This window comes from Castor canadensis, chromosome 13, assembly GCF_047511655.1.
Source record: "Castor canadensis chromosome 13, mCasCan1.hap1v2, whole genome shotgun sequence".
Taxonomy (NCBI): Eukaryota; Metazoa; Chordata; class Mammalia; order Rodentia; family Castoridae; genus Castor; species Castor canadensis.
In genome coordinates, this window is record NC_133398.1 from 5,654,166 (window position 1) to 5,679,449 (window position 25,284).

Genomic DNA, 25,284 nt, shown 5'->3' on the forward strand with positions numbered 1-25,284 from the left:
GAGTCCTTATAAATACTCAATCTTATTGACTATTAACATTCTTAAAACTATTTAAAATGGAGGCCAGAGACCGAAAACATAGGAACTTTTGACGTTCTCTATAACTCTATGGCCTTGAGCAAGTCACCTAAGCCTCCCTGGTTGGTGTCTTGCATAGAAATGAGAAATAACACCTTGGGGCAGGTGGTATTATGAAAATAATTTGTCAAAGTCTCTTCTGGCTCAAAGATGTATGACTCTATAGTTAAGAATTTTTAACCCCTATTTTAATCTAGAAAAAGATCTGAAGGGTCAACTTGAGAAGCTTCCAAATTATAATTCATATGAAGAAAGCTGAGGTTCCTATGTTGACATTACAGCTTACCAGTAGCTTACCTCGTTTGAGAATGTGCGAACATCAAAAAAAGCGATGATGCAGCCATATTCACTGGACATCATGCACACAGAGAGTGTAAGGTTATCACAGCTCAGGGCCAGGTGATGTATTGGGAATTTCATAGGAACCATCAAGCTTTGGACTTTATCAACTATGAAAGCATAAAACAAAACAAGGCTGATGGAGTGGCTCAAGTAGAAGAGTGCCTGCCTAACAAGCATGAGGCCCTGGGTTCAAGTCCCAGTACCACAAAACAAAAGGTAGAATATTCTAAGTACAGAGCAACAATCCCTTTATTCAGATCAATGAGAAACAATTTTTGCATCTCCATAAACATACACCCCCTTGATAGATAATCATGTAGATAAATCTTAATTTTAATGATGCATTAAGTATCCCAGGGAGTTATCCTCTCACAACAGGAAGAAATTAATTGTAGCTGCTAGTCTTGTTCAAAATGTTTTTGCTACAAGGCTCCAAATAGTACACATTCCCATTTACTTGGGTGGTTCTGTTGCACCAACAAAAACCTCGCTTACAAAAACCCTTCTCCTAGAGAGCCAGAGCCCAAGCTCAACTGAGAAAAAGTAAAAGCACAGCATAATGATAAGTTCTTCCCTCTGAGCTAAGAGAGTAACTTGTTGAAACAGTAATACAAAGGAAACCTAGAAAGGCTTCCGGCACCCCACCTGGAATTTAGTTACATGGATCTCAATCTTAGGTCTAAAAGCAATTTTAATTTTAACATGAGAATTATGTCTTACAAAGGAAAGACGTTAGCATGCCTCTCCCTGCTATACCACATCAAGGAACTTACCTATTTTATTGGGGTCATCTCCAGGTTTGTTTTGAATGAGAATGTTTTTAGTAGGAAAAACTTGCAACCCACTGGCTCCACCAGCAAAGACCAGACCATATTTGTTGGATATGGCAAGCAGACTTGAGCGCTCCTTGGGTAACTCTTCAGGGGAGTCAAAGATTCTCACCTTCTTCAGTGCTCTAAACTGAAAATCCTATTTTAGTGGATGAAAACAAGATCAATTTGGGGAAAAGAGGAAACCGATTCATGTCTGTTGTTATATTCTAGAGATCCAATTTCAGTATAACTATTTTAAAAATATACTTACTAAACTGGAAATGTGGCTCAAATGATAAAGTGCCTGGCCAGCAAACATGAAGGCCTGAGTTCAAACCCTAGTACTGTCAAAAATACACTCACACTACCCCAAGGCCAATGACTGTCTCAGTTATCTTTAAACTCCCTGTGCTTATGATAGTACCCATAAAAATTTTTATTACTATGTGCTGAATGAAATAAATGAAGAAAAAATCCACAAGGCCTTCCTTGAGTAATCCAGCTCACACTGATTTTTTCTTTTCTGAATTCCTAGTTGTATGTACTGCCTGAATCACCACACCGATATATTTTACTTTGTAATCTTGTTCTGTTTCATGTCATTATATTGCCTCCTAATCTAGTGTAGCATTTAACAAATTAGTGCTGAATACTAAAAACATCACCCAACTGCTGTGTAACTCTAACTTCCAGTGCAGTACACAACAAATACATATACTGAAATAATTACAGGAAAATGACCAAATCCCAAGAACTGGCTTACTTGTATCAGATGCTTGAAAAAATCCTGTCTTGGAAAAGGAAATGGTCAATCTCTTTAAGTGTTGAAGGCCATTAAGCAAAACTTAAATGATACGGACATCTAAAACATTTGTCTAAAACTCTTAATACAGGCTACTGGGCCAGTCATAGCTTAACCCATCAACCTCTCTCCTCCATAAAAGGATAATTGCCTTAACCACAACCACTGCCAACCCCACTCCTACTCACTTTTAGTTTTTTATTTCCTTCAATTTTCATGCTCCTTTGTAGGCTGGAGCTTTTAGACACTATTCGCCTAAACATTCTGACCTGCCAATCCCTGACTCACCCAGTCTTCTGTGAACTCATCTGCATGTTTTCAAAAGCAATTTTTAGTTTACACTACCCAAAAGACCTCGTAAGTTTTTGGGTTTTTTTTTCCCTTCAACTCAAAACCTACCTTCAGGTTCAGGTTTAATGAAAAGCATGTGAATCCACTTTGTGCTTACTTTCCAAAAGTGTAAAAGCCAAAGACAGCTTTCCACAGTCTTCATTTCTATGGACTAGAATCCTGTGATGTGTCTTCATACAGGATCTCTAACACCCCACACACACACACTAATTTCCTTGGATTCTATGTTTAATACATATTTGCCAAAGGATCAAATTAAATACTCTTTAATTTCAACTGAGTCTCATGCGCAAAAATACACATGGCTTTCCAGGTGAGACCATATAATGGTTTCCTAACGGAGAGAAATTTTGTCTTTTTTGTGATTCTCATCCTGATAATCCCAACTATCCTATTTGGTCTTGGTTGCCTGGGTGCAGAGGGCCAGTGGATGAATAGGCACAGAAGAGTGCCTTTTTCTGGTATGGTCAGTAACTCAAAGGGACAATATCACCTTAAGTCTGTAGCTGTAAGGCCTTTTTTCTTCTACCCCAGCATAACTGAGGAATATGGCATATTCCTATTAGGTGGCTTGCCACAGGCAGTGGTCCAGCTCAAAAAGGGAGAGAAAATCACTATGGTAAATATGGCACGGAGTACTATCCCCTATATGCATTGCAGACGTTTGTTGTTGACAAGACGCCTAAAGTCTTCAACTTACTCACTTTCAGCTGGAATCGCCTTCACTACCGATTCCAGTAGCTCACACCTGTAATCCTAGCTACTCACAAGACAGAGATGAGGAAGACCGCGGCCCATCAAAAAGGGCTGGCGGGTTGTAGACCCTGAGTCTAAGCCCTAGTACCACCAAAAAAAAAAAAAAAAAAAAGAGAGAGAGAAATAAAATTGAAAATAGCTCCTTCTCCGTGCTTTCACTGTGTCAGAACACACTTAACAATTAAACCCACCCTGCTGGGACTTGGGGGCCTCCCACATTACTGTCATCCCCACTTGGCCCTTTCTGACTTCAGGCTGACTTCCGGAGCCACAATCGGTTCCTGGTCCGATTACCTATAGGTTTTGCAGGACAGATGATCTTCCCCAGTTCTGCCTCAGGCAAGCCTGGTTCTACAGCAGCAGTGCAGAGGAAGTTAAGAAGGGACAGTCTTGAATGAACCTGACTTTCAGCCCCCTTGCCAAACGTAACTTGGGATAAATTCCTTTCCGAACCTCCATCTGTTCCTCTATACTTCGTAGGGGGGCTGTAACGATTACCACAGTGCCTGGCACATGACAAACGCTCAATAAACACAGGTAATTATTCCCACTACATGCAAGACGCTAAGATAACCCAACAGGCGTGCCCAGGACCACCAGGAGGCAGGGAAACCGCACTTTGTGGGCTATCACGCCGGCGCACGCACAGCGACCCGGGACGCGCGAGTGAGAACTCTGAACGCGGTAAACTGGTCAAGGAGCAGGCGGAAGCGCGGCTCCAAGGCAACACCAAAACCAAGGAAGGGAGGAAGGCCCAGCCCGTGTCTGACCTTCATCTCCCGCTCCGGGATCATGGTATCCATCTCGTCTCCCATCGCGCCGCCCTCGGTGTGTGGAAGCAGGCGCCGGTGCGGCCCACGGCCTTGTCCACAGGGCCCAGGCCGCTCCTAAGCCAACTTCCTTTCCTCAGCGCCAGCGGCGCGAGGCGCTCACGCATTTCCGGCGGGCGTTGATGACGTCAGACGGGGCCTGACAGTGGCGTAATCCTGGAAAACTCCGGTGTAGCCCGACGTCGCGCACTCCTGGCCGCCTACCCCTATTTGTCAGCTCCGGCGAGCGGGGGCGTGGCTGTGGGTCGCGCGCAGGCGCCGTGGAGAGCCCCCCCCCCACCACCACCTGGATTATGGGCAGCAAGGGTCTGGCGCTTGTGTTTCATTCATCCGCAGTCGCACGCCTGGGCGCTTGTCAAGGTTGTTCCCCGGAAGCCTCACAGTAGCCGGCAGTTGCAGGGCTTTCCGCGGCTTCTGATTCAGACAAATTAGGACCTTGAAAAATATTTCCAAGGGACTGTTTTCGAGGCAGGATAGACCAGAAAAATTGAGGCGTGGGAAACAACAGCCAGGAATTCAGAGATAAATATTGTATTATGTTTCATTAAAAGCACACAGTCACTATTTTCTGTGCGTGTTATAAAGACTTACACCCCCGCCACAAGCTGCAACACTTAATAAAAAGAAAAAGCAATTTTCTTCCTCTGACCTTGCCCACTCGCCCAAAAGAGTGTGCTCTGAGCCCAAGGAGAGCTTCAGAAGAAGGGGAGAGGAAGCCGGGCGCCGGTGTCACGCCTGTAATCCTAGCTACTCACGAGGATCGCCGACCAGGCAAAAAGCGAGACCTTGTCTCAAAAAATACCCAACACACACAAAAAGTGCTGGGGGTGTGGCTCAAGTGGTAGAGCGGCTGTCTAACAAGCATAAGGCCCTGAGTTCAAACCCCAGTATCACCAAAAAGTAAAATAGTGTAACAGCAAAAACGACTAATTATTCCAGGTGTCAGAACAAAGGGGAGTAATTTTCCTAAGATAAATTTGAGACAATCCCACCCACTTTTTTTTTTTTTAACCATAAACACCCCTGATGTTAGATATGCCTGCCTGCACCCATGTCTGGGTTGTGTACTATACTTTTTTTTTGGCGGCACTGGTATTTGAACTCAGGGCCTCATGCATGCTAGTCAGGCACTCTACCACTTGAGCCACCCTAGCAGCTCTTCATGGTGATGGTTTCTTTCGAGATAGGGCCTCTGGAGCTGTTTGGCCAGGGCTGACTTCAAATCTCAGTCCTCCTGATCTCCACCTCTGAGTAGAATTACAGGCATGAGCCATTGTCGCCTGGTTTTTCCTTTCCTTTACTATTAAGCTGTCTTAGTCTCTACCTCAGTGTACCCTGATATTTATTTACCAACATCATGAACTCAGTACCAAGAGCCAGACACAGCCCTCTTCTCTTTTGGAGACTTCCTCCGTGGAGCCTCGCTGACTCACTTTCCAGAGAGGTTTTGGGTTGGGCAGGAGGAGCAGAAAGGTTCAGGTGAGTGGACTGGAACCTTGCCACAAGACATCCTTGTGAGTCTAAGGAGAAAAGCTGAAAATGGAGAGGCTGAAGGACACTAAAGATCAGCTTTGTTACTCCTTTCCAGAGCAAGAGCCATATCTACTTCTGGTTACAAAATAATTTGCACTTGGGCTGTAGGTGTGACTCAAGTGGTGAGTGCCTGCGCAAGGCCTTGGGTTCGAACCCCAGTACTGCAATTGATCAATCATTAATCAATCAATAAAATGCTGAATTTTGCACAAACCACTTTAGATGTTAGCTCATTTAGCTTTCAAGACTTTCTAGTCACCCAGCAGCTTAGTAACGTTTAATTAATGAAAGTGAGGAGAACTGAAAAGCAAGGAAAATTATCCACCCTCAGTCACTAAGTGGAAGCAGGATTTGAATTCAGATCACTGGGATATACCAATGGATATTACAGTCTTGTGCAAAAGAAACTTGTATTGTGGAATTATAAATGCTGGGAGCCCATGGGCCAGCTCCCGGAGGCACATTCACCTCTTAATGTTAGTTTTCAGGAAATGGCTTATCTGCTCCAAGCCTGATTCTCATTGTAAGACAAGTGTCTGGGGCTACTATAAGGAGTAAATGAAGTACAACTGTCTCAGTCTGCTGTTGGGTTCGCTGGCGCCTCTGAGTTTGCTGAACCCAGAACCTGACCCAAGATACACAAAGAAAGACATTGGTAAGTTTGGTTTATTTCCATCTGTAGAGATGATATCCAACCTCACACACATGCACACACACACACACACACACACACACAAACACACACACACATAACTTCATTCACTTGAATTTGCCTGGCAAACTCTTTCCTTTTGAGTCACAGGGACAAAGCCATACTTGCCAGTCCCTATGGTGCTGGTTACATCAGTTAGATTTGGTCTTTTTCAGAAATAAGAGTGAAATCCAAGAAGTTGAACATTTAGCCAAAGAAGAGTCCTGGAGCCAAAAGTCACAGCATAAACTACATGCAGACTCCCTTCCAGGGATCACTCGAGACCCTCTCTCCCTGGGATATGAGTTCTAAGAACCAGTGAAGGGACTAATGGGGTTCCCCCCCCCCGCCCCTCACAACACACACACAATAAGAACCCTTCCTCAGAGGCTGGAGACATACCTGTCTGCTCTTCTCCCATATGGACCCTCCCTGTGCCACCGTAAGCTGTGGAACTCACTGAAACAAGCCTGGTTGGTTCTGCCTTCCTCTCCAAGTGCAAAACAGAAATAACTAAATATGACAAAGGTCCCAGCCCATGCAGAGAAGAGAGGCAGGAAGAAGAGGTAGGGACAGGCACTTGCTAATCTGATATCTCAAGAGGGAAATAAACACAAGGCAGAGGAGGGATGGGAGTGGGCAGGATTTTAGATTTACAGGGAGGAATGTTTTGTTGGGGTTTAAATTTCAACTAGACCTGCGTATGTGAAGCAGCCTCTTAGGCTGAAGTTCAGCCAGTTGTAGCCAAATAATTTCACTCCCGAACTGGTTAAGACTAGAGCTGCTCATGTGCTCATGCCCTGCCTGCTTTGCTCCCTCAAGCTGCTATTGGAAAAGCAACCTGGGCTCTGTTTTTTATGTTGGTACTGGGGCTGGAACTCAGGGCCTCACACTTGTTAGGCAGGCACTCTATCACTTGAGCTACTCCACCAGCCCTTTTGTGTTGGGTATTTCCAAGATAGGGTCTCACAAACTGCAACTTCCTAGGGCTGGCCTCCAACCAAGAACCTCCTGAGTAGCTAGGATGACAGGTGTGAGCCACCAGTGCCTGGCTCAACCTGGGCTTTTTACTGAGTCCCTGAGGAGCTGCAGGGACCCCACACTGCCCCAGTCCACTCCACTTAAGGTTTCACAAAGGCTTCTCCAGGACAACTGCCCAGTTGGGCCCAGCTAGAAGCCCCAGGACTACAGGGCAGTCATCCTTATGTACCCCCCACTACCTAGCATGATAATCTATCATCATCTGAGTCTGACTTCCCCACTTGACCCTAAATTCCATGATGTGCCCATTTCACTGCTGGGGTCTGAACTCGCAGTGTATAGCAGGGGTTTAATAATAAATTTGTTCAATGAATGAGTGCATCTGAGTCCTGAATGTACAGGATGAAGGACTCCAGAACGCAGGTTGTGTCAAGGCCGAGCTTAGCACTCTGCCAAGATAGGGTCCAAGTTTGACACCTTCCTGCATGAGTTCTTCTGAGGCTCAGCCAATTAGCTGTAGGTAGGAAAGGCAGAGTGCAGAGGCCAGGCCCTGATACTGCCTCACTTTGGGGAGGGTGAGCCCTGGCCGAGGGCCTTCAGAGCCAAGTGATGCCGTCCCCAAGTATTGGCCTGGGAGAGCACCCCTCCCCCCCTTTAATGTTTTTGTCATTGCCTAAGGCAGCCCAGAGCAGACAGAAGGTGCAGGCAGGGTACCAGTGTAGGCTCTTCCATCTCCAGATTAACCACCCGACCTTGCAAAGCCCTTCCTCCTTTGGGCCAGCACAGTGAAATGAGTGGACTGGCTAACCTACAGATTAGATCAGGCCTCTAAAATCCTGTGAGTCCATAAGAAAGGGCCCAGATAACCTCAATCCAATCCCCAAGCTCAAGGTTTGGAGGAATTCAGAAAGGGAGGAGTTAGAGACCGTGGACCCAGCACAGTCAGGACCAAGTAGGAGGACTTAAAGCTCGTCAGAGGCACTCAATAAATATGGGCTGAGTGAGTGAACTGAAAGGTTGGTGTGAGTAGGGCAGGGAGGCAATGGAGGAAGCCCAGCTGGGTTTCAAGCAGGTGACAATCAGAAAGGCAGTCTACTTCTCAGCTCCTGGCTTCCCATGGTGCTGACTCTGCATGAGCGTTTTCTTCATCCTCCCATCCTCATGCCCTCAGTGTTCTTCCTACAGGGTGGGCAGCACTGAGCTAACCCTCCCCCAGGGTCCCTGGCCCTTTGCTCTGAAGCCCTTTTCTGCCCTAGCAAGGGACAGTGGGGCCACAGTCCCTCTATGCTGCCTGTAAAGCTGTGACAAGAAAGCAGAAGTTTCTTCTGGCTCCTTCTCGAAGGGCTCAAAGGACCAAGCTCCTTTCTTCCCCACCTTTTGTCCTATCACTGAGGATGAGCAGAGGTAATGCCCAAGGGTAGGTCAGGTGGGGGACCAGGCACTAAGGGGCCATATCCTGGACCACCAGGAGCACTGGACGTAGGGAGCTAGCGAAGGACACCCAAGGGGGCCCTGAGCATTGTTCCTGCTCTAAGGTATTTGAAAGTGGGCTGGGCTTCTCACCAGGGCCAGGCCTGCAGCCTAACTTAGCTCAGAGGCCTTCTAAAAAGATGGACAGGACAGTCTCCAAGCGTGGGAACACAGGCTTCCAGCATCCCTGCCCTGTCCAGTTTTTGGTTTGATACCAGCCCTTCTGCACAGGGAGGTGGAGAAGGCAGGACGAGTAAAAGAGGAAGGGACACAAGGCTCCGGATTCCCCACCCAGAGTCCCTTTAAGACAGATTTGTGCTTTCCAAAGAGACTGATGAAAACAAACAAACCAAACACAGCGACCAAACAACTAAGACAAATCACAATGAGTCGGGAAAGGCAGGAGGGAAGGGCAGGGAATGGGGAGGCCCGGAGGTTCAGGCAGGTCCTCAGGGTAGGCTGGCAATGTCTCTCTCTGGAGGGGGGCCAACTGGCTTGGGGGTGCGCTCATTGGCTTTTCCTTCAAACATCATGACTCTGGTTTCAAGGTGAAGAAAAGAAAAAAACAAAACAGGATTAGAATTCATCCCCGTATCCAGAGGTCCTCCAGCCCTCACACTGGCTCAGTACTCAACAGAATACCCCCACATCTGTTCTCAGGGGTCCTCGTGAAAGTCCATGCTGGCAGTTACGTGGAGGGTCTGCTAGTCCATTTTACAGAGGGGAAAACTGAGGCACAGAGGCTTTGTGGCTCCCACAGGAGGTCCAAGGAAGAGGCAGGGACAATGCTCCAGGCCTGACTTCCAGGCCACGTGCCTTCATCTAGCCACACTGTCTGGAGAAGGCTGAGTGAGTCTGGGCCAGGGCTCTGCTCAAATTCCTTTCAGATCTTCAAAAAAACCTCCCCTACTGCACTGCAAGTCAAGTCTGGGGAGGAGAGAATAAGGGTTCCACATGGGACCTGTAGGGAAACAGCAACATTCAAGTGTTGCTTCCCAGAACCAGACAGTCAACCTCTCAGACCCTTGGCACTTTTGTGTATGGGGGGATGGGGGGGTGGTCCACGGTTCTGGCCAGACTGAAACACGGGCTCATCAGCCAGTTACTTGTTCTCCTTGTGCCTCAGTGAACTCCTTTGAGAAGTGAGACAGGCATAGTCCACTTTGTACTTAAAAAAAAGTGAATCTTCTTTCATAAAAGCTGAGTGTCCTTTTCAGCTGAGACAAATGACAAGACTCTCCAGAGGATCTAATGGGGAGGACAGCCTACAACATGGGGTGTCATATATTAGATGTTTGCCATCAGCTGGGCACAAGCTGAAATCTTTGCACATTATCTCATTAACCCTCATGACTGCTTCACGGAGGACACGGACTGCCCCATTTTACACTGAAGAAAGACTCAGCCAGGGGTGCACACACCTGTAATCCCGGCTCCAGGAAGTGTGAGGTGCCACATATGGAGACCCTGCCTTTAAAAAAAAGCTAACTATGGTGGTACACGCCTGTAATCCCCATTACTCGAGCTAGAAACAAGAGTATTTGGGACCAGCCTGGATAAAGTTAACGAAACCCTCTTGTAAGAGGTGCCTAAACTGCTTTAGCTGAACCTCCTTCCTGGGTTTAGGAATTAACTAAAAACAAGAGAAAAGCAAGGCATCTCTCTATTTTGTACCTGTCTTTGCTCTAAGCCATTCTGTTTGTAGTCACTTTGTAATCACCTTGGATTCCAGGAAAGATAGAACTGATAATATCTTCATGACAAGGAACCCTAATAGTAAAGTCTCCTCACACCAGACCACTTGTCAGGTGACAATGACTCTGATTACAACTCAAGCCTCTCCCAAAATGAGGACTGAGATTAATGGTCAACCAGACCCCACGAGAGGGACTGTTTACCTATGCGATCCTCTCCCCCTGCCTCCAGGTCTTGTGTATTTAAACATGTCTATCCACCAAAGACGCTGGAGTGTTTACTCTGCCTCCTCCCAAGTCATGTAATAAACCTCCTTTCTCTGCCGTCACCATTAATGTCTCTTTATTGGGTGTTTAGGGGTGAGTGGCTGGACCTGACATGTGGAATCCCAGGAGTTTGGGCCTTGGATCCAAAACTCCAGTTTCGCTATCTTAAAAACGAAATAAAAAAAAGGACTGGGAATGCAGCGCAAGTGGGTAAGCACAGGCGCGAAGCTCTGGGTTCAGTCCTCTGCACTGGGAAGGGAATAAAGGAAAACTGTGGCTGGTGAACCTAAGGTAACTTGCCCAGGGCCATTTAGGTGGCCAGTAATCCAGTTCAGGATTTGAACTCTACCTCTCTTGAGAGCCGAGTTTTGACTTGCTCACAGCCCCATGTGGGTAGTAGAATTACTTTACAAATGAGGAAACTGAGGCCCAGCAAGTGTGGACAATAGTCTTATCATAACCATCACCATCACGGTTGCCCCTCCCTGGCCACTGAGCTCCAGGTCAGTGCTTTGGGCTGATTTGCCCTGCAAGGCATGCATTAGCATGATCTGTGACATATAAAAATCCGGTACCTCACCCCGCGTGTCGCACCACAAGCTACCTACTGGCTGGGGATTGGCTGAGGTGGCCAGAGTCAGGAGCCTCTCCCCACAGATGCCCTTGGCCTTTGGAGGCCCCACATGTTGGGGGGGTACTCACAACCTGAGGACAGCTGACCGCTTGCCCAGCATCATGTTCACAAAGTCTCGATAGGAGATGGTGTCGCTGACCCCACCTGTCACTTCTGAGATCATCTTCTTCATCTCCAGGTGCGTCTTGGGGACCCCCATCTTCTCCATCATCCTCTTTAAAGACATGAGGTCTGCCGAAGGAAAGGCAGACCCGCTCAGTGGACGTGGGCTGCTGAGGCCCAGTGGGGAGCCAAGGCCCACACCCAGTGGCTCTGTGGATGCTCTCCCTGGCGGGGATGAGCCCATCACCCTCCCAGCTCTCTTCAGAGGCAGGATAGGCTGGTGGGTAGGGTCCTGGGTTTCTACAATCAGACTTGCGTTAGAATTGAGCTCTGCCACTCCTGGCTGGGGACCCAAGGCAGATTCTTTGCCTCTCTGAACCCTGCCCCCATCAGTGGTAAGATGGGTTGCTGGGCTCCTTCAGAGGCACAATGCAGGAGAAGCTATGGCTCTGTGGTGCTCAGCTGCTCTCTGTGCTCAAGGGTGAGCCAAGTGCCAACTCTCCCTCTGCCCAGGGAGTTACTGCTGTGTGGGGGTGGGGTCAGGGCAGGGAGTGGGCCTGACCCCAAGCACTGAAAGTCAGTCTCTCGGGCACAGCATGGCAAGTGACTTACTTGCCTGCCACCTGTCACATCCACCCTGCTGTCCTAGGACTCCGCCTAGGCTAGAAAGAAGAAGGAGCCAAAAATATTCTTCAGGGCAGGGAAAATAAGCAAAGAACAAAATTCAAGAAAAACAAGGGAGGTACCAAAGTTACTTCACCCCAGGAGGGAGCTGGGAGCAGCTGCCTCTGACCTCCCAGCTCCCACCAAGGTCTAAGGCCATTTCCTGGGGATTGTTCACAGAAACAATGGGTCAGCAAAGAAAGCAGCAGCCGGGATGGGCAGGGGCTGATCTTGGGGCTAGGAGCAGAGGTGAGGCCAGTGCTCACCCAAGAGGCAAGGTGGGCAGGACCTGAAGGTGCTAGGCTATCCTGAGTCTTTCTGAGAGCCTGGCAGCAGGCTCCCACATAATGCCCACCAGAGTTGAAATTGGCAAGACCTTTCCAGAGGGCAATTGCCAGGATGCAGCTGAATCTTCTGACTTACAACGTCTCATTGGAGAGATTTACACTAAAGAAATACCAGTGAGTGGGCCAAGATCTCAGTCAAAAGATGCATTTCACAGGGCTATCAACAACCCTGTGGATCGCAAACCCTGTACCCACCTTCTCCCTCCTCCCCCAAGGCCTCACTCACCAATCTCGCCTTCATTGTTCAAGTCAAACTCCATGTACTTCTCTGGAAATTACAAGCAAAACCCCACATTAGCCTGGAAGCAGCAGCACAGACCCAGTGCCTCCTTCTTGCCACCCTCCCCAGCCCATGAGTCCTGTCCTCTCAGACATCATCTCTGGAAATAGTTCTTCTTGCCTGCACCACTGTCCCACAGGCACCATGAAGGAAAGGTAACTGGGGGCCACTCTGATCCTTGGAGGAGGGCAGCTGCCCACTGATGCAGCAGGAACATCTGAACAGGCTGCAAAGTGACTAGACAGATTCCTGGCCCTAGAGACTCAGAGCCAGTGGTTTGGAAAGGGTGGTGGGCAGGCCCTGGTGTCTCTGAGTAGCCCAGGTGGCACTGTGGGAAGCCTCGCTCTGAAACTGGAGAGAGGCCTGGGGCCTGCCCAGCTCACAAGTGCACATAAAGACCTCATCTGCAGACTTTGAACTAAAATTAAAATTACCCAGGCCAAGGAGCCCAGGAAAACCAACAGCAAGGGAGGATGACAGGAGCCATGAGCTAGGTGTTTTCTTTTTCTTTTTTTTTTTTTTGGTGGTGGTGCTGGAGTTTGAACTCAGGACTCCACTCAGGACTCCACACTTGCTAGGCAGGTGCTCTACCACTTGAGTCACTCTGCTAGCCCTTCTTTGTGTTGGGTATTTTTGAGATAGGATCTCAAGAAATATTTGCCCAAGCTGGCTTCAAACCACAATCTCTGCCTCCTGAGTAGCTAGAATTATAGACATGAGCCACTGGTACCTGGCTAAACTAGGTGTTTTCTGATGAGGGTAGTATGTCAACAAACCATGTGGCCCTGGACAGTCCATTCCTGCCACAACAGAGGAGTTCTTGCAATCTATTCTTCATCATGGAGCAGCCAGCATGGAAAGGCTGAGATCCTTCTAGGGGCCTATGAATGCACTGTCCCCTCCATCCCACTGCTCTCTGCTGGCCTGGCGGCTCCCACCCACTGTCCACATGCTCCAGCAGCTCCTCCTCCTGACAGGTCCTCCCAGGTATCCTCGGGCCCTTCCTCATGCCTTCAGAGCTCCCTACCCTCTCTGAATGGGCCCCCACTGCCCACCACTAAGCATCTCTGCCCCCGGAGTGCTTTTCTCTCCAAAGTACCCACACCCTGCTGATTTTGGCTTCTCCCTGTTGTCTGGTTCCCCCCACCCTCTAGGACAAGCATCTTGTGTTCACATTCTATCCAAATAGTGAACACTCATTTGGGGACCATCATGAATGGTTCGAAAACCTTTGGATCTCTTCCTTCCAACATAACTTCCTGTGGGTCCAGTCCTGCCCGACAGACCCAATCCTACATCCTAATGAAGACAAGGAGAGTGACTTCAGACCCCTGACACCCTGTCCCTCCTCCCAGAGCCACCCTTGAAGAGTGGCATGTGGTGTCCCCTGCACAGCTCCCCTGCAGGTGGCTGGGATGCATGAGGACAGGGTATCTTTTTTTCTATTTCTCTTTCTTCTTAATGTAAAAAGGATTATAGCATCCTGGTGGAGAGCAGGTGCTTTGGTGCCCAGCTGACAAGGGTTCAAGCCCCAGCTCTGCCACAGGGGAGGTTCAAGTCTCTGCCAATGACCCCACCACCATGGGCCTGAGTTCATTTCTCTGTAAATTAACGACTGTACCATCACCTGTGAACGATTGGGGTGATGTGGGGAACTCACCATGCTGGCTGTTACTTAGCAGTGTTCACATGGGCTGCTACCCGTGACTAACACTATTGACGCCCTGCCTAAGATCTGCAAGCGATGTGAGGCAAGCTTGGTGGGGTCTTTGCCTTGGAGCAGGGAGGACACCCACATTGCAAATGCTTGGGACGGGGGCATGTGACCTCCCGGATATTCCCTGTGCATCGTCAGAAGTCCAGAGCTCCTGGGTTCCAAGTGCCTCCCTGGGGCAGGAAAGGTGGGTCTGCCCCACTCCTGTGTGCCCTGCTCCTCTCCTTTCCAGCCATTGGCTGGGAACCAAACACCAAGCCTGAACAGAAGGACCTTTATGCTGGCCCCCCCTGCATGCGGGCTCCTGGGCCCTGTTTTCTTTTCATCCCGTGCTGCTGGGATTCAATGGGTAGAAACTGCCCCCCTGCCCCACTGTGGCGACACAAGCGTCCATTCTCCACAGGGGCTCCCGAGACTCTCCACTGTGGAGGGGGAGAGGCAAAGACTGCTCACAAAGAGTGGATTGTGTGCTGGGGCCCCGGGAGTGAGCAGGGTCCAGATGGGGTGGACAGGAGCAGACAGGAGACAACCTGAGCTCCACTGGGAGAGGGGCAGGGTGAGGCCAGGCCAGGACCTGCAGGCTAGAGGGGCCATGGTGGCAGAGAGACAAAGTGCAAGTCCTTCTCCATGTCTCCTGGGACCCCTGTCTTGAATTCTTCCAGGAAGGGAGGGGTTCTGGATGAAACAGGGCCACTGCCCAGTCTTGGGGAGCCAAGGAGTACTGTGTACCAGGCATTAAGCAGTCAGCCCAGCTCTTCTGGGGATGGTGGAACAGCCAGCTCTGGCTCACCTTTGAAGGCTGCAAGCTTTTCTGGCAGGTTCTCTTCATCATAGTACTTCTGGTCACAGAGGAACTCCTATAGAGGCAAGAGTACAGTGCTGAGCAAGGGGCCGGGGAGAGGGCAGAAGTCACCAGTCTACAGTTTAGGTGCCTCATTTTCTGTCAGGTGTCCAGGCCTGACCAGGCAGGATTTGTTCTGTGTTTTCCCCGGCCTCAGATCAGCCCTCAGAAGCAGGCCTGCACAGTCCACTCTGGGGATAGGACATGTGCTCAGTAGGCCACTGGAGGGTCTGCTCTCAAAGACTAAACGCCATCTGGGCAGGGGACCTATGCTGCCCCTAGGGCAACTGAACCCCATCAGGAAAGCCGAGAACACCAAAAAAGTCGTCTTGTCCGTCATTCATTTCCTAGATATGTGACCCCGAGTGAATGAACTCTTCTCCGTGTGGCTATTACCATCCCCCCTCCGAGGAAGAGGAGTTGGGCGGATCACGGCGTAGCTATTTCTTGAGTCCATAAGGTCCAATGAGAGAGCACGTATGAATCATGGCACACAGTTGTCGTGTTCTTAATATCTGCTTGGGCCAGAAAGTGACTGGACCTTGCTTGGGAGGCCACTTATCCTCTCACCTGCTTCCTTACCTGTAAAACTGAGGTTTGAATCTCTGGCCTGCTTCCCTTCAGAAGCTTGTAGACACTCAAAGAAGTAGATGGGTGGGGTGGGGTGGGGTGGGGGTCATTGACAGTAACAATGACCTCCAGGTAGACCACTGACCCACATTACATCTTCAGCTTTCCTAGTAGCCCCAAAAGGTAGCCACTGTTATCACACCCATTTCACAGATGAGGAAGCTGAGGCTTACATGGTGAGAACTTTGACTTGGCCTTGTCTCATTTAAAGTGTGCCTTGTTAGCCCCAGCACTGAAAATTGGGCAGAGTACAGGCATTCATCCCAAGAGTAAGCACCTGCTAGGCCTCTCAGCAGCCCTAGAACCCACACTGCAAAGGAGGAGCAGAGGGCGGGCTCCCTCCCTATCACTCAGACCCTGGACCTCGCTTCCTTATTACCAACTGGTCATGGCACCACTACTCCATCTGTTTGTTCATTCAGGGGACATTGCCCTGTGCTGGCATCAAGGAAGCAAGGTGAATAAGGTAAAGTCTCTCTCCTAAGATGACAGAAAGTCCATGTTTCAAACGCTATTACATCTTATCCCCCATCAATCACTAGATCTGTTTCTAAATTCTTGCTGTCATTTCCTAAATGATGGTTGTCTCGACTCACAGGCCTCCAAGGGATGGAGAACTCACTACTTCCCAGTCTGCTGTAAGCCACCTAGAACAGAGATGATAAAAACCTAAGGATCAGAAAGCGGGCTGTGCTTGATCTCAGTCCCCTCCTTACCAGCTGGAAAATGGGCACAGTAGTCCCCCTTCTTGGGCACCTCTCAGTGGGGAAAACCCTGAGCAGCACTTAGACGTGGACTCAATGTCCATGTTCAGGGAGGACAGGGATGACTGTGACTGAGGCAGAACAGGACCCCTCCTCCAGCCAAGTTCCTCTGCCTTCACTCAGCACCTTTCAACAGGAGGAGAAACCACCCTGCGCTCATCTTCTCCCTGGGGTAAGGCCTGACTGCCCTCTTGCTTTTGGTAATACTGATCATGACCAGCACAGAGTTATCTCACAAAATCCAACCACTCTTAATCTGGTTTTAGAGGTTAGACTGGGAGGACCAGAGGGTTAAATGCTCTGCCCACTGACCACTGAACTGCAGGGCTGGCTTGCTTTCTGGGTCTATCAGACTCCTGCAGAGGGCTGAGAGCACTGAGGCCCACGGGGTCCAGCTGGCTTGGCCTGTTTCACTTGGTGCCTCATTGCCATGTGCTGGCCCTGCCTCCACCTAGCTGGAGCCCAGGGGCTGCCCGCCTGCTGGCTGATTCTGCAGAGGACGCCTCTTGGTTCCCTGTCATAGCTCCCCATCACATTTTCAGACGAAAAGTTGGACAATTCACTCTTGTCTGTGGCCCTGAACAAACCAGGCACCTCCCAGGGTCCCACACCCCTTATCTACCCAGCGAGGGTCCCATTAGATCAGAGGTTCCTAGACACCAAGGTAATGCAAACAAGAGACATTATAGGGGAGGGTGAACACAAATATAGGACTGCCAAGTTTTTATTATGCCAAGGAAAGACTCTTTAAACAATGACCATTGACGGTTGCCATGAGTTCAAAAGGAAGTTCACTTCTGAATTTTAAAATGGAATACACTTAGTCCACTACACCCGCTCTGTGTTCCCTTCACTTTAGTAAGAATTGCAAAGCCTGGGGGAGGGGGGGAAGAGCACAGGCAAGGCCCAGGCTCTGGGCACTTCTGGGGAAAGACTGGAGGCCACCCCAGCCTGGAGCCTGTCTGAAGTACTCACCGACCACCCTAGGGACCACATCAACTGTGACCCCTCTGCAGGCAGATGGAGTCCAAAAGAAGGACATAGTCCCTGGTCTTGGAGACAAGTCATGCATGGACAGATACAAGACAATCAGACAGCTGTTGAGAGCAAGGCCAAGAGCACAGCATGAGCACAGAAGTGGCCAGTAGTGACTTCCATCCCCAGACTCCCTGGGCCAGGCTCTCAGTAGGTACCCAGTGCGGGGACAGAGCTTGGACGACCACTTTTACGTGAGTGAAGTGTTTTCTGCTTAGCACACACCACCCTCTCACATGTTATTTAACTGGTACCCCTCCCACTTCCTGCCCCTTTAGCACTTGTGCCAATCTCGTGCCTACCCCAGGACCCTTGCTCCAGCTGTGCTCCCCCCACCCCACCTCGAGTGCTCTTCCCCACATAGCTACATGGTTCTCATCTCCTTCAAGACTGTGGTCAATGTCACCTTCTCAGTGAGACCCTCCCCACCCACCCCATTGTATACTGCAGACTGCTCACCACAGTCCATCCCCACTTCTAGTCCACCATGTCTTATCTGTCTCTCCTAACACGATCTCCATGGACACAGCTTATTATGGTCACTGTCCCTCATCTTCCCCTGCTAAGATGGAGGCTCCACATAGCAGGTGCTCAATATTTGTGGGAGGGATGAATAAATGGTGACTCCCAGAAGATAAAGAACTTGCACAAAGCTGTATAGCTAGCATGTGGCTATACAAACTAGGAAGGAAGGCCATCTCCAGGCTTCCTGGGCTCCTGCCAGCACACAGCTGAGAAGCTAAAGCCACCCAAGGAAGGTGCTGGGAGGAGGCAGGTCTTCAACCATGGGTCCTAGGAGGACATACTTATCATCTTGTGCCCCCAGATGCCCAGATTTAGCAGTGCCCAGCATAGAGTAGGCACTCAATAGACAATTGAATATGATGAAGCTTTGCCAAAGCGTTTACCTGCATGTGACAGACAGGGGACTTGGAATGGGCTCACAGCTCCCCTTAGAGATAACAATGACAAATGGAATGACCAGGGAAGGAGAACCAGCTGACTGGTTCATGTGTGGGTAGACAGCTCTCCCTCCCCAGCCCTGTGCTTGGGACAGCTGTGCCCTTGGCACGGGAGAGAAGAGGCAGGTGGACAGCAGGCAGGAGTGCAGAGGCTGGGCTGCCAGCTCCCACACCACCTCCAGGCTTTGAATTCTTGGTTCTTACACAAGCACAGCCTGGTTTCTCCCTCCAGGCATCCTGCTCCCACGTCCCTACTCAGCCTCAGAGCACAGTCATGCCGAAAGTCAGGTACTCTGTCTATCCAGGACCAACCCCTTCTCCAACACAGGTGCTCTGGCCCTGGGTCCACAGGCTGAGGATAGGAACCATCCCAGATATTTGGAAGAAAAGCAAAATAATCAAAAGAGGGCAAGATGGAGTCAGAATGTGCACTTAGCCACGTGAAAATCACATTGTTTGTCTATGCCTCAGTTTCTTTATCTAAGGCAGAATATAAAGATCCTAGGCCTGTCCCGAGCACTGCCATATGTAAGTAAAAACATGTCAAATTAACATAGTGCCTGATGCTTAGCGAATGCTAAACACCTGTCAGGAGGTTATTACTGGTAACTTCTAACATTTCTACGATACAACCAGCTTATATGCTTACCGCCAGCATGGATCATTAAACAGACTGGAGATGGGCTTTCCCCGACTTGGACTGTTAGGATTTCTTGGTCCCTTTCTTTGTATCACCGTTTGACAGATGGGACCACTGAGACTGGAAGAGGCCACCTAATTTGTTCAATACTACAAAGGTTTGGCAATTCAGGGTCTTTCTCCCTCCACCATCTCAGCTTCCTCCCTGTCTTAAACAAGGAGCAGGTGCCAGGCCACAGATTTCTGGGCAAAGAAAGTCAGTGCTGGGAGTGACCTTTCCAGGAACAGCTACAGCAGCAGGTTATCAGGTTATTTGAGGCTGGGAAGCCTTCTAGAGTTGGGGGAGATGGTTTATGTTACCCCCATCTTGCTCTCCCAATTCAATCAACTATCCCAAAAGACAAGTTTTTCAGGAAATGTTGTGCTCCTTGTTCAATAGACTGGGGAAACTGAGGCCCCAGAGCAAAAGATCTCACCTAACCTCAGTCACAATGGTTGGAAGCATCACATGAACTCTGCAGGCAAGGGGTGTGGAGCAGAGGGGTTATAGAGATTGGATCAGGGTGCTTGGGCTCCAATCCCAGCCCCGGCACTTAGCTCTGTGACCCTGGACAACTTGCCTTACTATTTGGGCCTCAGTTTCCTTATCTGTAAGATGGAATCACAATGGCAGGACCTCTTGAATTGCTGTAAAGACTAAACCAGCTCCTTGCTAGGAAAAAGTGTGCTCAAGGTACACTTACAGAGTGTTGGCCATTATTACTGTGTGTGGATCACCCAAACTCAAGCCATACCAAGAGAAAAGCTGTGCAGAAAAGGGCCCACTCACAACGCTCTATGCCCCAACATGATACCATGAAGTCCTTCAGGGCAGTCTGGAACTTCTGGCCATCCCTTCCCAAGGGAAAGCTTCACTTTGTCCTAGGACTAATGGCTGACCTGGCAGTGACAGCCATCCACACAGGACACAGTGCTATGCTCCCATGTCAGCCCCAGGGGACAGCACCCATAGTTGCACCTGCTCCCTGCTGCCTCCTTTGGTCATTGACAACCACTGGCGCACAAGGGAGGCCCCTCCCCACCCTGGGAGCCCCATCCAAGAGCTCAGGGACAGAAGGGGGCTAGTTCCAAAAGCACCAGAGGCCATCAGCCCTGGTGTCCTGGCCTCAGGAGCTCTGCTGCCTGCCGTAGGCTGGCTCCCTGACTTAACTCTCTTCCTGGGCTGGTACCTCAGTCACCTTCTCATTGTCCCTTGCTCCTGGCCCTCCAGGTTTGTCTTTATGAATTAGCTACAGCAGAATTTGGGGGCAGGCAAATATCACCATCCTGGAGACCATCCAAAGGTCTAGCGGCTGACACCCTGGGCAGGAGACCCAAGGACAGGCAGCAAGATGCCAGGGCTCTGAAGCCTCTGACGCAGCCCACAGGCTCTAAGAGGGGCAGGGCCAAGCCACAAATGCTCGGCCTGGCACCTGGCGAGTAGCAAGAGCCTGTAACCTGCACCTACAAGGACAGCAGGCTCACATTCCCCAGGGCAGCTCTGGGACCTCATCCGGACAAAATGTCCTCACCAATAGGTGGGGCACTTGAAGAAAAACACCCCAGCAGCCACACAAATGAGGCAGACCCTGCAGAAATTCCATCTCCAGCTGCCTGTGACAGGGCTACAATGAGGTCACAACTGACCAAACCTGTGGGGGACACTGAATCCCCAGAGGCTCACATGGCTGCTTATCACCATCTCCTTTATAATATATTAAGGAAGAGCAAGAGAGATGGGTGACCCAATGCCAACTGGGTACATTCACCTGGGCAGGGACAGTATGGTACTGCCAGGTACAGAGGAAAAGAGACATACTTACACAGTCCCCTGGGTCAGGTCTCAGAGGTCCCCCGTGGCTGAGGGAGGGGTAGGGGACACACACAGCCCTGGGCAGAGATCCCAGTTGCCCTGCCACCTCCCTTCCGTGCATGGGTGCCATGTTGGTGTTGAAATAACCATTAGGCACCCAAATTTGTCAGGGAATGTTGAGTGCCCTTCATTTGACCCAGGAGTGCTGGGACATCGGGACAGTAGCCAAAGATCCTTATCCACATAACCAAGAGAGGCTTATGGCACCACTAGGCTGCAGCCACCTGGTGGACAGGAGCCAGGGCAGGTCCTGGGTGGCATGTGGAACCAGATAGACCTGGTTTGAATCCTGCTTCTGCCACTTCCTGGCCAGATGACCTTGGGCAGGTGACTTCATCAGGCTGAGCCTCTGTTTCCTCATCTCTAAAATGGGAGTCATCATTATCCTTGCCCCACAAGGTTGTTTCAAGATTCTCACTGCACACCTGCATGATGGAGCGGGGGTCTGTGATGACACATGTCAAGGAGCATGCCAGGCCTGGAGCACAGCCACACGTTATTGTGATAAAAGATCCTTGCCACCAACGGGCTCAAGCTGCAGCCCTCACTGTCCTCCTGGTTTCTCCAGCTTGACCCCAGGGCACAGGCGTGCTGAGGGGCAGCTCAGTCAGCATCACGGTTTCTCTCTGTCCCTATGGGAAGCTGGAGAAAATTTCTCCCATTGCCATATAAGGCCAGGACTTGCTGGCCTGGGGTCACCTACTATGCCATTAGGATGTGGGGAATGCCAGCTATGTGGAGGGAGTAGGAGGCACTTGCAGTGGTCCTGCCTGCTCCAGTGGTGTTGATATACAACACACACACACACAAGGCGTAAGTGGGAGCAGACACCCACAGAAAGGGCCGGTCAAGCACAGAGACTGAATGACTGAATAGTCTTGAAGTCAATTGGCTGTTTAAACCCAGGCAATTCACTTGACTTCTGAGCTTCTGTAAAATGGAAATAACAGTACCTACTCTTCACACGGTTAGAGTGGGCATCCACGGGCCTGCCATGGTACCAAGAAACTACAGCAGAAACCCAAAAACCTTGCATTTACACAGCTCCTCTTGCCTCCCTCCCCTCATTGGGATCTCTAGGCTTACCCAAGTTTTCTTCTATTTTGACTCTTGAATTCCTTATAATAACAATTTGCTAAGACCAAACTACCCTGTTGCCCTCTGGAAGCTGGTCCACACCAGAGGAGGAAAAAGGCGCAGAAGGAACTGGAGTGTTGGCCCAGAGAGGCCCCCAGAGCTGCCAGACCAGTTGGGCTCTGCCCCAGGCAGCAGCCAGGCGCTGCCATGCTGCTGCCCAGGTGACCCCACTCATGAGATGTCATGCAGTGAATCAAGACACCCCACTCTGTTTGGTTTCCTACATCCGTGGGACCATTGGGCACTGCTCAGCCCAGCCCACCCCCAAGAATCCACACTCCAGTAAGTTGTGAAGCTGTACTGCAATGGCAGGCAGTCCAGGCTACCAACCCAGCTCTCTCTAGACTATTCTACCCTGGGACCCTGTACTGCAGCCATGGCTGTGGAGGAGCTAGCCTCTCCTAAAGTCTGCTCATCAACTGGTTGTTGCAGGGGCTCAAGTGGGGGCAGGGCCACCGTTCCCACCACAGGTCAGGGGGAGCAGTCAGTATGGGCTCTGGCACATCTCAGGCTATCTCCTGTGTCCACTCCCTGCACCTGGAACCCCAAAGAAACAAATCTCTGATGCAATGATCCTGACAGCAGCCAGCTCTCCTATGCACGCTACATAATTATCTTGCTGAAAAATTACAACTACCGTTGTCTCTTGCTGGCAAGAGACGCAGAGAGATGAAGTGGCTTGCCCAAGGTCACAGAGTCGGTGCTTGGAGGCCTGCCTCACTATTCTAAGCTACAGTATGGCCACTTTGACCTGCTATGGTGGGGAAGCAGCTTAAGCTTCAGGTTTGATTCTGGAGTTTCCTTTCTCCCCAGGCCCCCTCCCTGGACCACAGCCCTACCGCAGCCTATGCTCACTCGGTGGGTCTCAGAACAGGGAAGGGACAGTAGGATACAAGTTCTGTCACTGGCTCCTGTGTGGCCTTGGGTCAGCTGCTTGCCCCTCCTTGCTTGCTTTCTCCGGTCCCAGTGCTATCCCAATCAGTCCCTGATGGCCACAGTCCCTCCCCTTTCTGAGCCAAGTCAGTCCACACCCAAAACCATCCCAACAGCCATATACTCCCATCATTATCATATATCATCATATACTCACATCTCCAAGGGCAAGGGTGGCATGGAAAGTCCCATTAACTCTCACCTAACCTCCACCTCCAGCTATCTCTTGCTCAGTGTCCTGCTGGCCATGGGTGGACACAGCCAGCTTGCAACCCATGCGGCTAAGTGGCCCAGGGGGCTGTGTGAGGTCAGGGACCCAGGCTCCTGTCCAGAGGGCAAGAGCAACCAAGATCAAGGCTGGACTGGAGCAGAGGGAACTGGGAAGAAGCCCAGCAACCCTGGACCCTGAGCCCAGACAGATGTCCAGGCATCCTTGCAGCCACGCTTGAGATGGTACCAAGAGGCAAAGAGAGAGTGGCAATGAGGTGCCCAGAACCCTCCAGGGGACCCTTGCAAGTGGATGAGAAAAAGATAGGCTGCATAGCTGCAGACAGTCCAAGAAAATCAAGAAGGGAGGAAGGAATCAAGACTGCAAGTTGCTGGCAAGAGGAAATGCTTCTCCACTGCACAGCTTCCAACAGTCTCCAACGGCTCCACCCAGCCCACCAGCTTCCCATCTGGGCCCCTGAGCTGAGCTCTGCCCCTGGGGGTCCAGTGGTCCAAACAAATCAAAAGGGGGAATGTTCTGTCTCGTTTCAGTGGGCATGGCTCTGCATCATCAGGACATTTCTCAGGAAATGACCCTAGTACCTTCCACAAGGAGCAGACATGGGTGCTGGCACATAACAGAGCCCAATTGGAGCCCAGGTCTTAGGAACCCAAAAGCCTGGCTGTGCTGCCTCTGAACTTGGCCAATCCAGATGGGCCCTGCCATCTTCTCTAATCTCCTAGGAGCCACATGGTTACTAAGCAAACTTACGGGGCTCCCCTTGTGTGCCCGGCAGCATCAGAAGGATTTCTTTATAGAAACTCTCCAGGACCACCAGTCCCTTAGGCACCCCTTCCTAAAAGTTGGAGAGAAAGAGTTTTGTGTTGGGGGCAGATGTGGGGGGCAGGAGGCCACACATAAGGGCCAACATTTGCTAGCCAATCGAGTCTGTGTTCTGTGGTGCAGAGGCTGGCCTGGGGGTGGGGTGGGGGTCCCTTCTGGCGCCAAAACCCTGCCCTAGTCCCAGGCCCGCTCCCAGGGAGCCCCAGCCCGCCGGCATGGAGCTCCGTTTTAGGAGCTCCCACCCCCTTAGTCGGCGAGTAACAACTTGCAACCCGAGACGCCAGGCCCTGAGCTGGGAGGTGGCACGGATCTACCTGGAGTCGGAGGCGACAAGGCTGGGGCCAGGGACGCAACTGGGGGAAGCCCGAGGAAAGGTGGGGGGTAAGGGAGTAATCCTGTGGCGGACACGACCTCAAAGACAGAGGTGGAACCACGGGCGCTAGGAACAGCGCGGGGCAGGGAGAGCGGCTCAAGCGACCCGCGCGCTGTCCCCAGCGGTGGCGGTGCAGCTTACCCGGTTGATCTCCGCCAGCCTCCTCTCCTGCCGGGCTTTGAGCAAGCCGAACGCCTTCCCTCCTGGAGGAGACAAAGAGGTGGCCGGGCAGCGGGGCCCTCCGGGGCCACGCGCCCCCGCCCGGTTCCCGCGCGCCGCGCACCCCGCTGTCCGCCCCGCGCGCGCAGGTGGTGGCCCGGGGACGCCGAGCGCGGGAGACCACGGCACCTACCTTGGAACCTGTTGCTGAGCGCGACCGACATCGTGTGTGCCGGGCTCCCGCCGGCTCGGGGCTTCGCGGCCACGGAGAGGGACGAGGAGGAGGGACGCGCGCCTGATCGGAGCTCGGGCGGCGTGTGGCGGCCGGACCGGGGGGCGGAGGAAGGGCGCGGTGGCCGAACCCTCCCCTCCCTGCCCCCGGCCCGCCTCCGCTCCCGCCCTCCCCTCCCGCCGCCCCGCCGCGGGCATCAAAGAGGCTATTATGCGGGACGCGAAGCCCGCGCTGGCCCCTCTGCTGGAGGACGCGGAAAATGCACGGCG

At 51.1% G+C, this 25,284-nt stretch overlaps 2 protein-coding genes across 13 annotated transcripts in view; both read right to left on the reverse strand.

Moving 5' to 3' along the window:
• Nup214 (nucleoporin 214) overlaps positions 1-6,020 on the reverse strand; it is a 111,913-nt gene extending 105,893 nt beyond the window's left edge. For 3 of the 12 annotated variants that reach the window (XM_074052980.1, XM_074052977.1, XM_074052974.1), the window contains exons 1-3: positions 3,912-4,356; positions 1,194-1,389; positions 376-527 (exon numbers count right to left, since the gene is read on the reverse strand). In XM_074052980.1, the coding sequence (XP_073909081.1) occupies positions 376-527; positions 1,194-1,389; positions 3,912-3,956 (393 nt within the window). In that variant the 5' untranslated portion in view covers positions 3,957-4,356. Of the gene's footprint in view, positions 1-375; positions 528-1,193; positions 1,390-3,911; positions 4,386-5,341 lie in introns of those variants that run through there. The other 9 variants (XM_074052979.1, XM_074052978.1, XM_074052975.1 and 6 more) reach the window with 7 other exon arrangements.
• Positions 6,021-6,152: 132 nt separating this feature from the next.
• On the reverse strand, positions 6,153-25,135 carry Aif1l (allograft inflammatory factor 1 like). The gene is made up of 6 exons (XM_020165606.2): positions 24,977-25,135; positions 24,766-24,827; positions 15,138-15,204; positions 12,580-12,621; positions 11,310-11,472; positions 6,153-9,183 (listed from the first exon to the last, which is right to left on the reverse strand). The coding sequence occupies exons 1-6, from the start codon at positions 25,005-25,007 to the stop codon at positions 9,096-9,098; spliced, it is 453 nt and encodes a 150-aa protein (XP_020021195.1). The 5' UTR covers positions 25,008-25,135; the 3' UTR covers positions 6,153-9,095.
• Between the last annotated feature and the right edge of the window lie 149 nt (positions 25,136-25,284).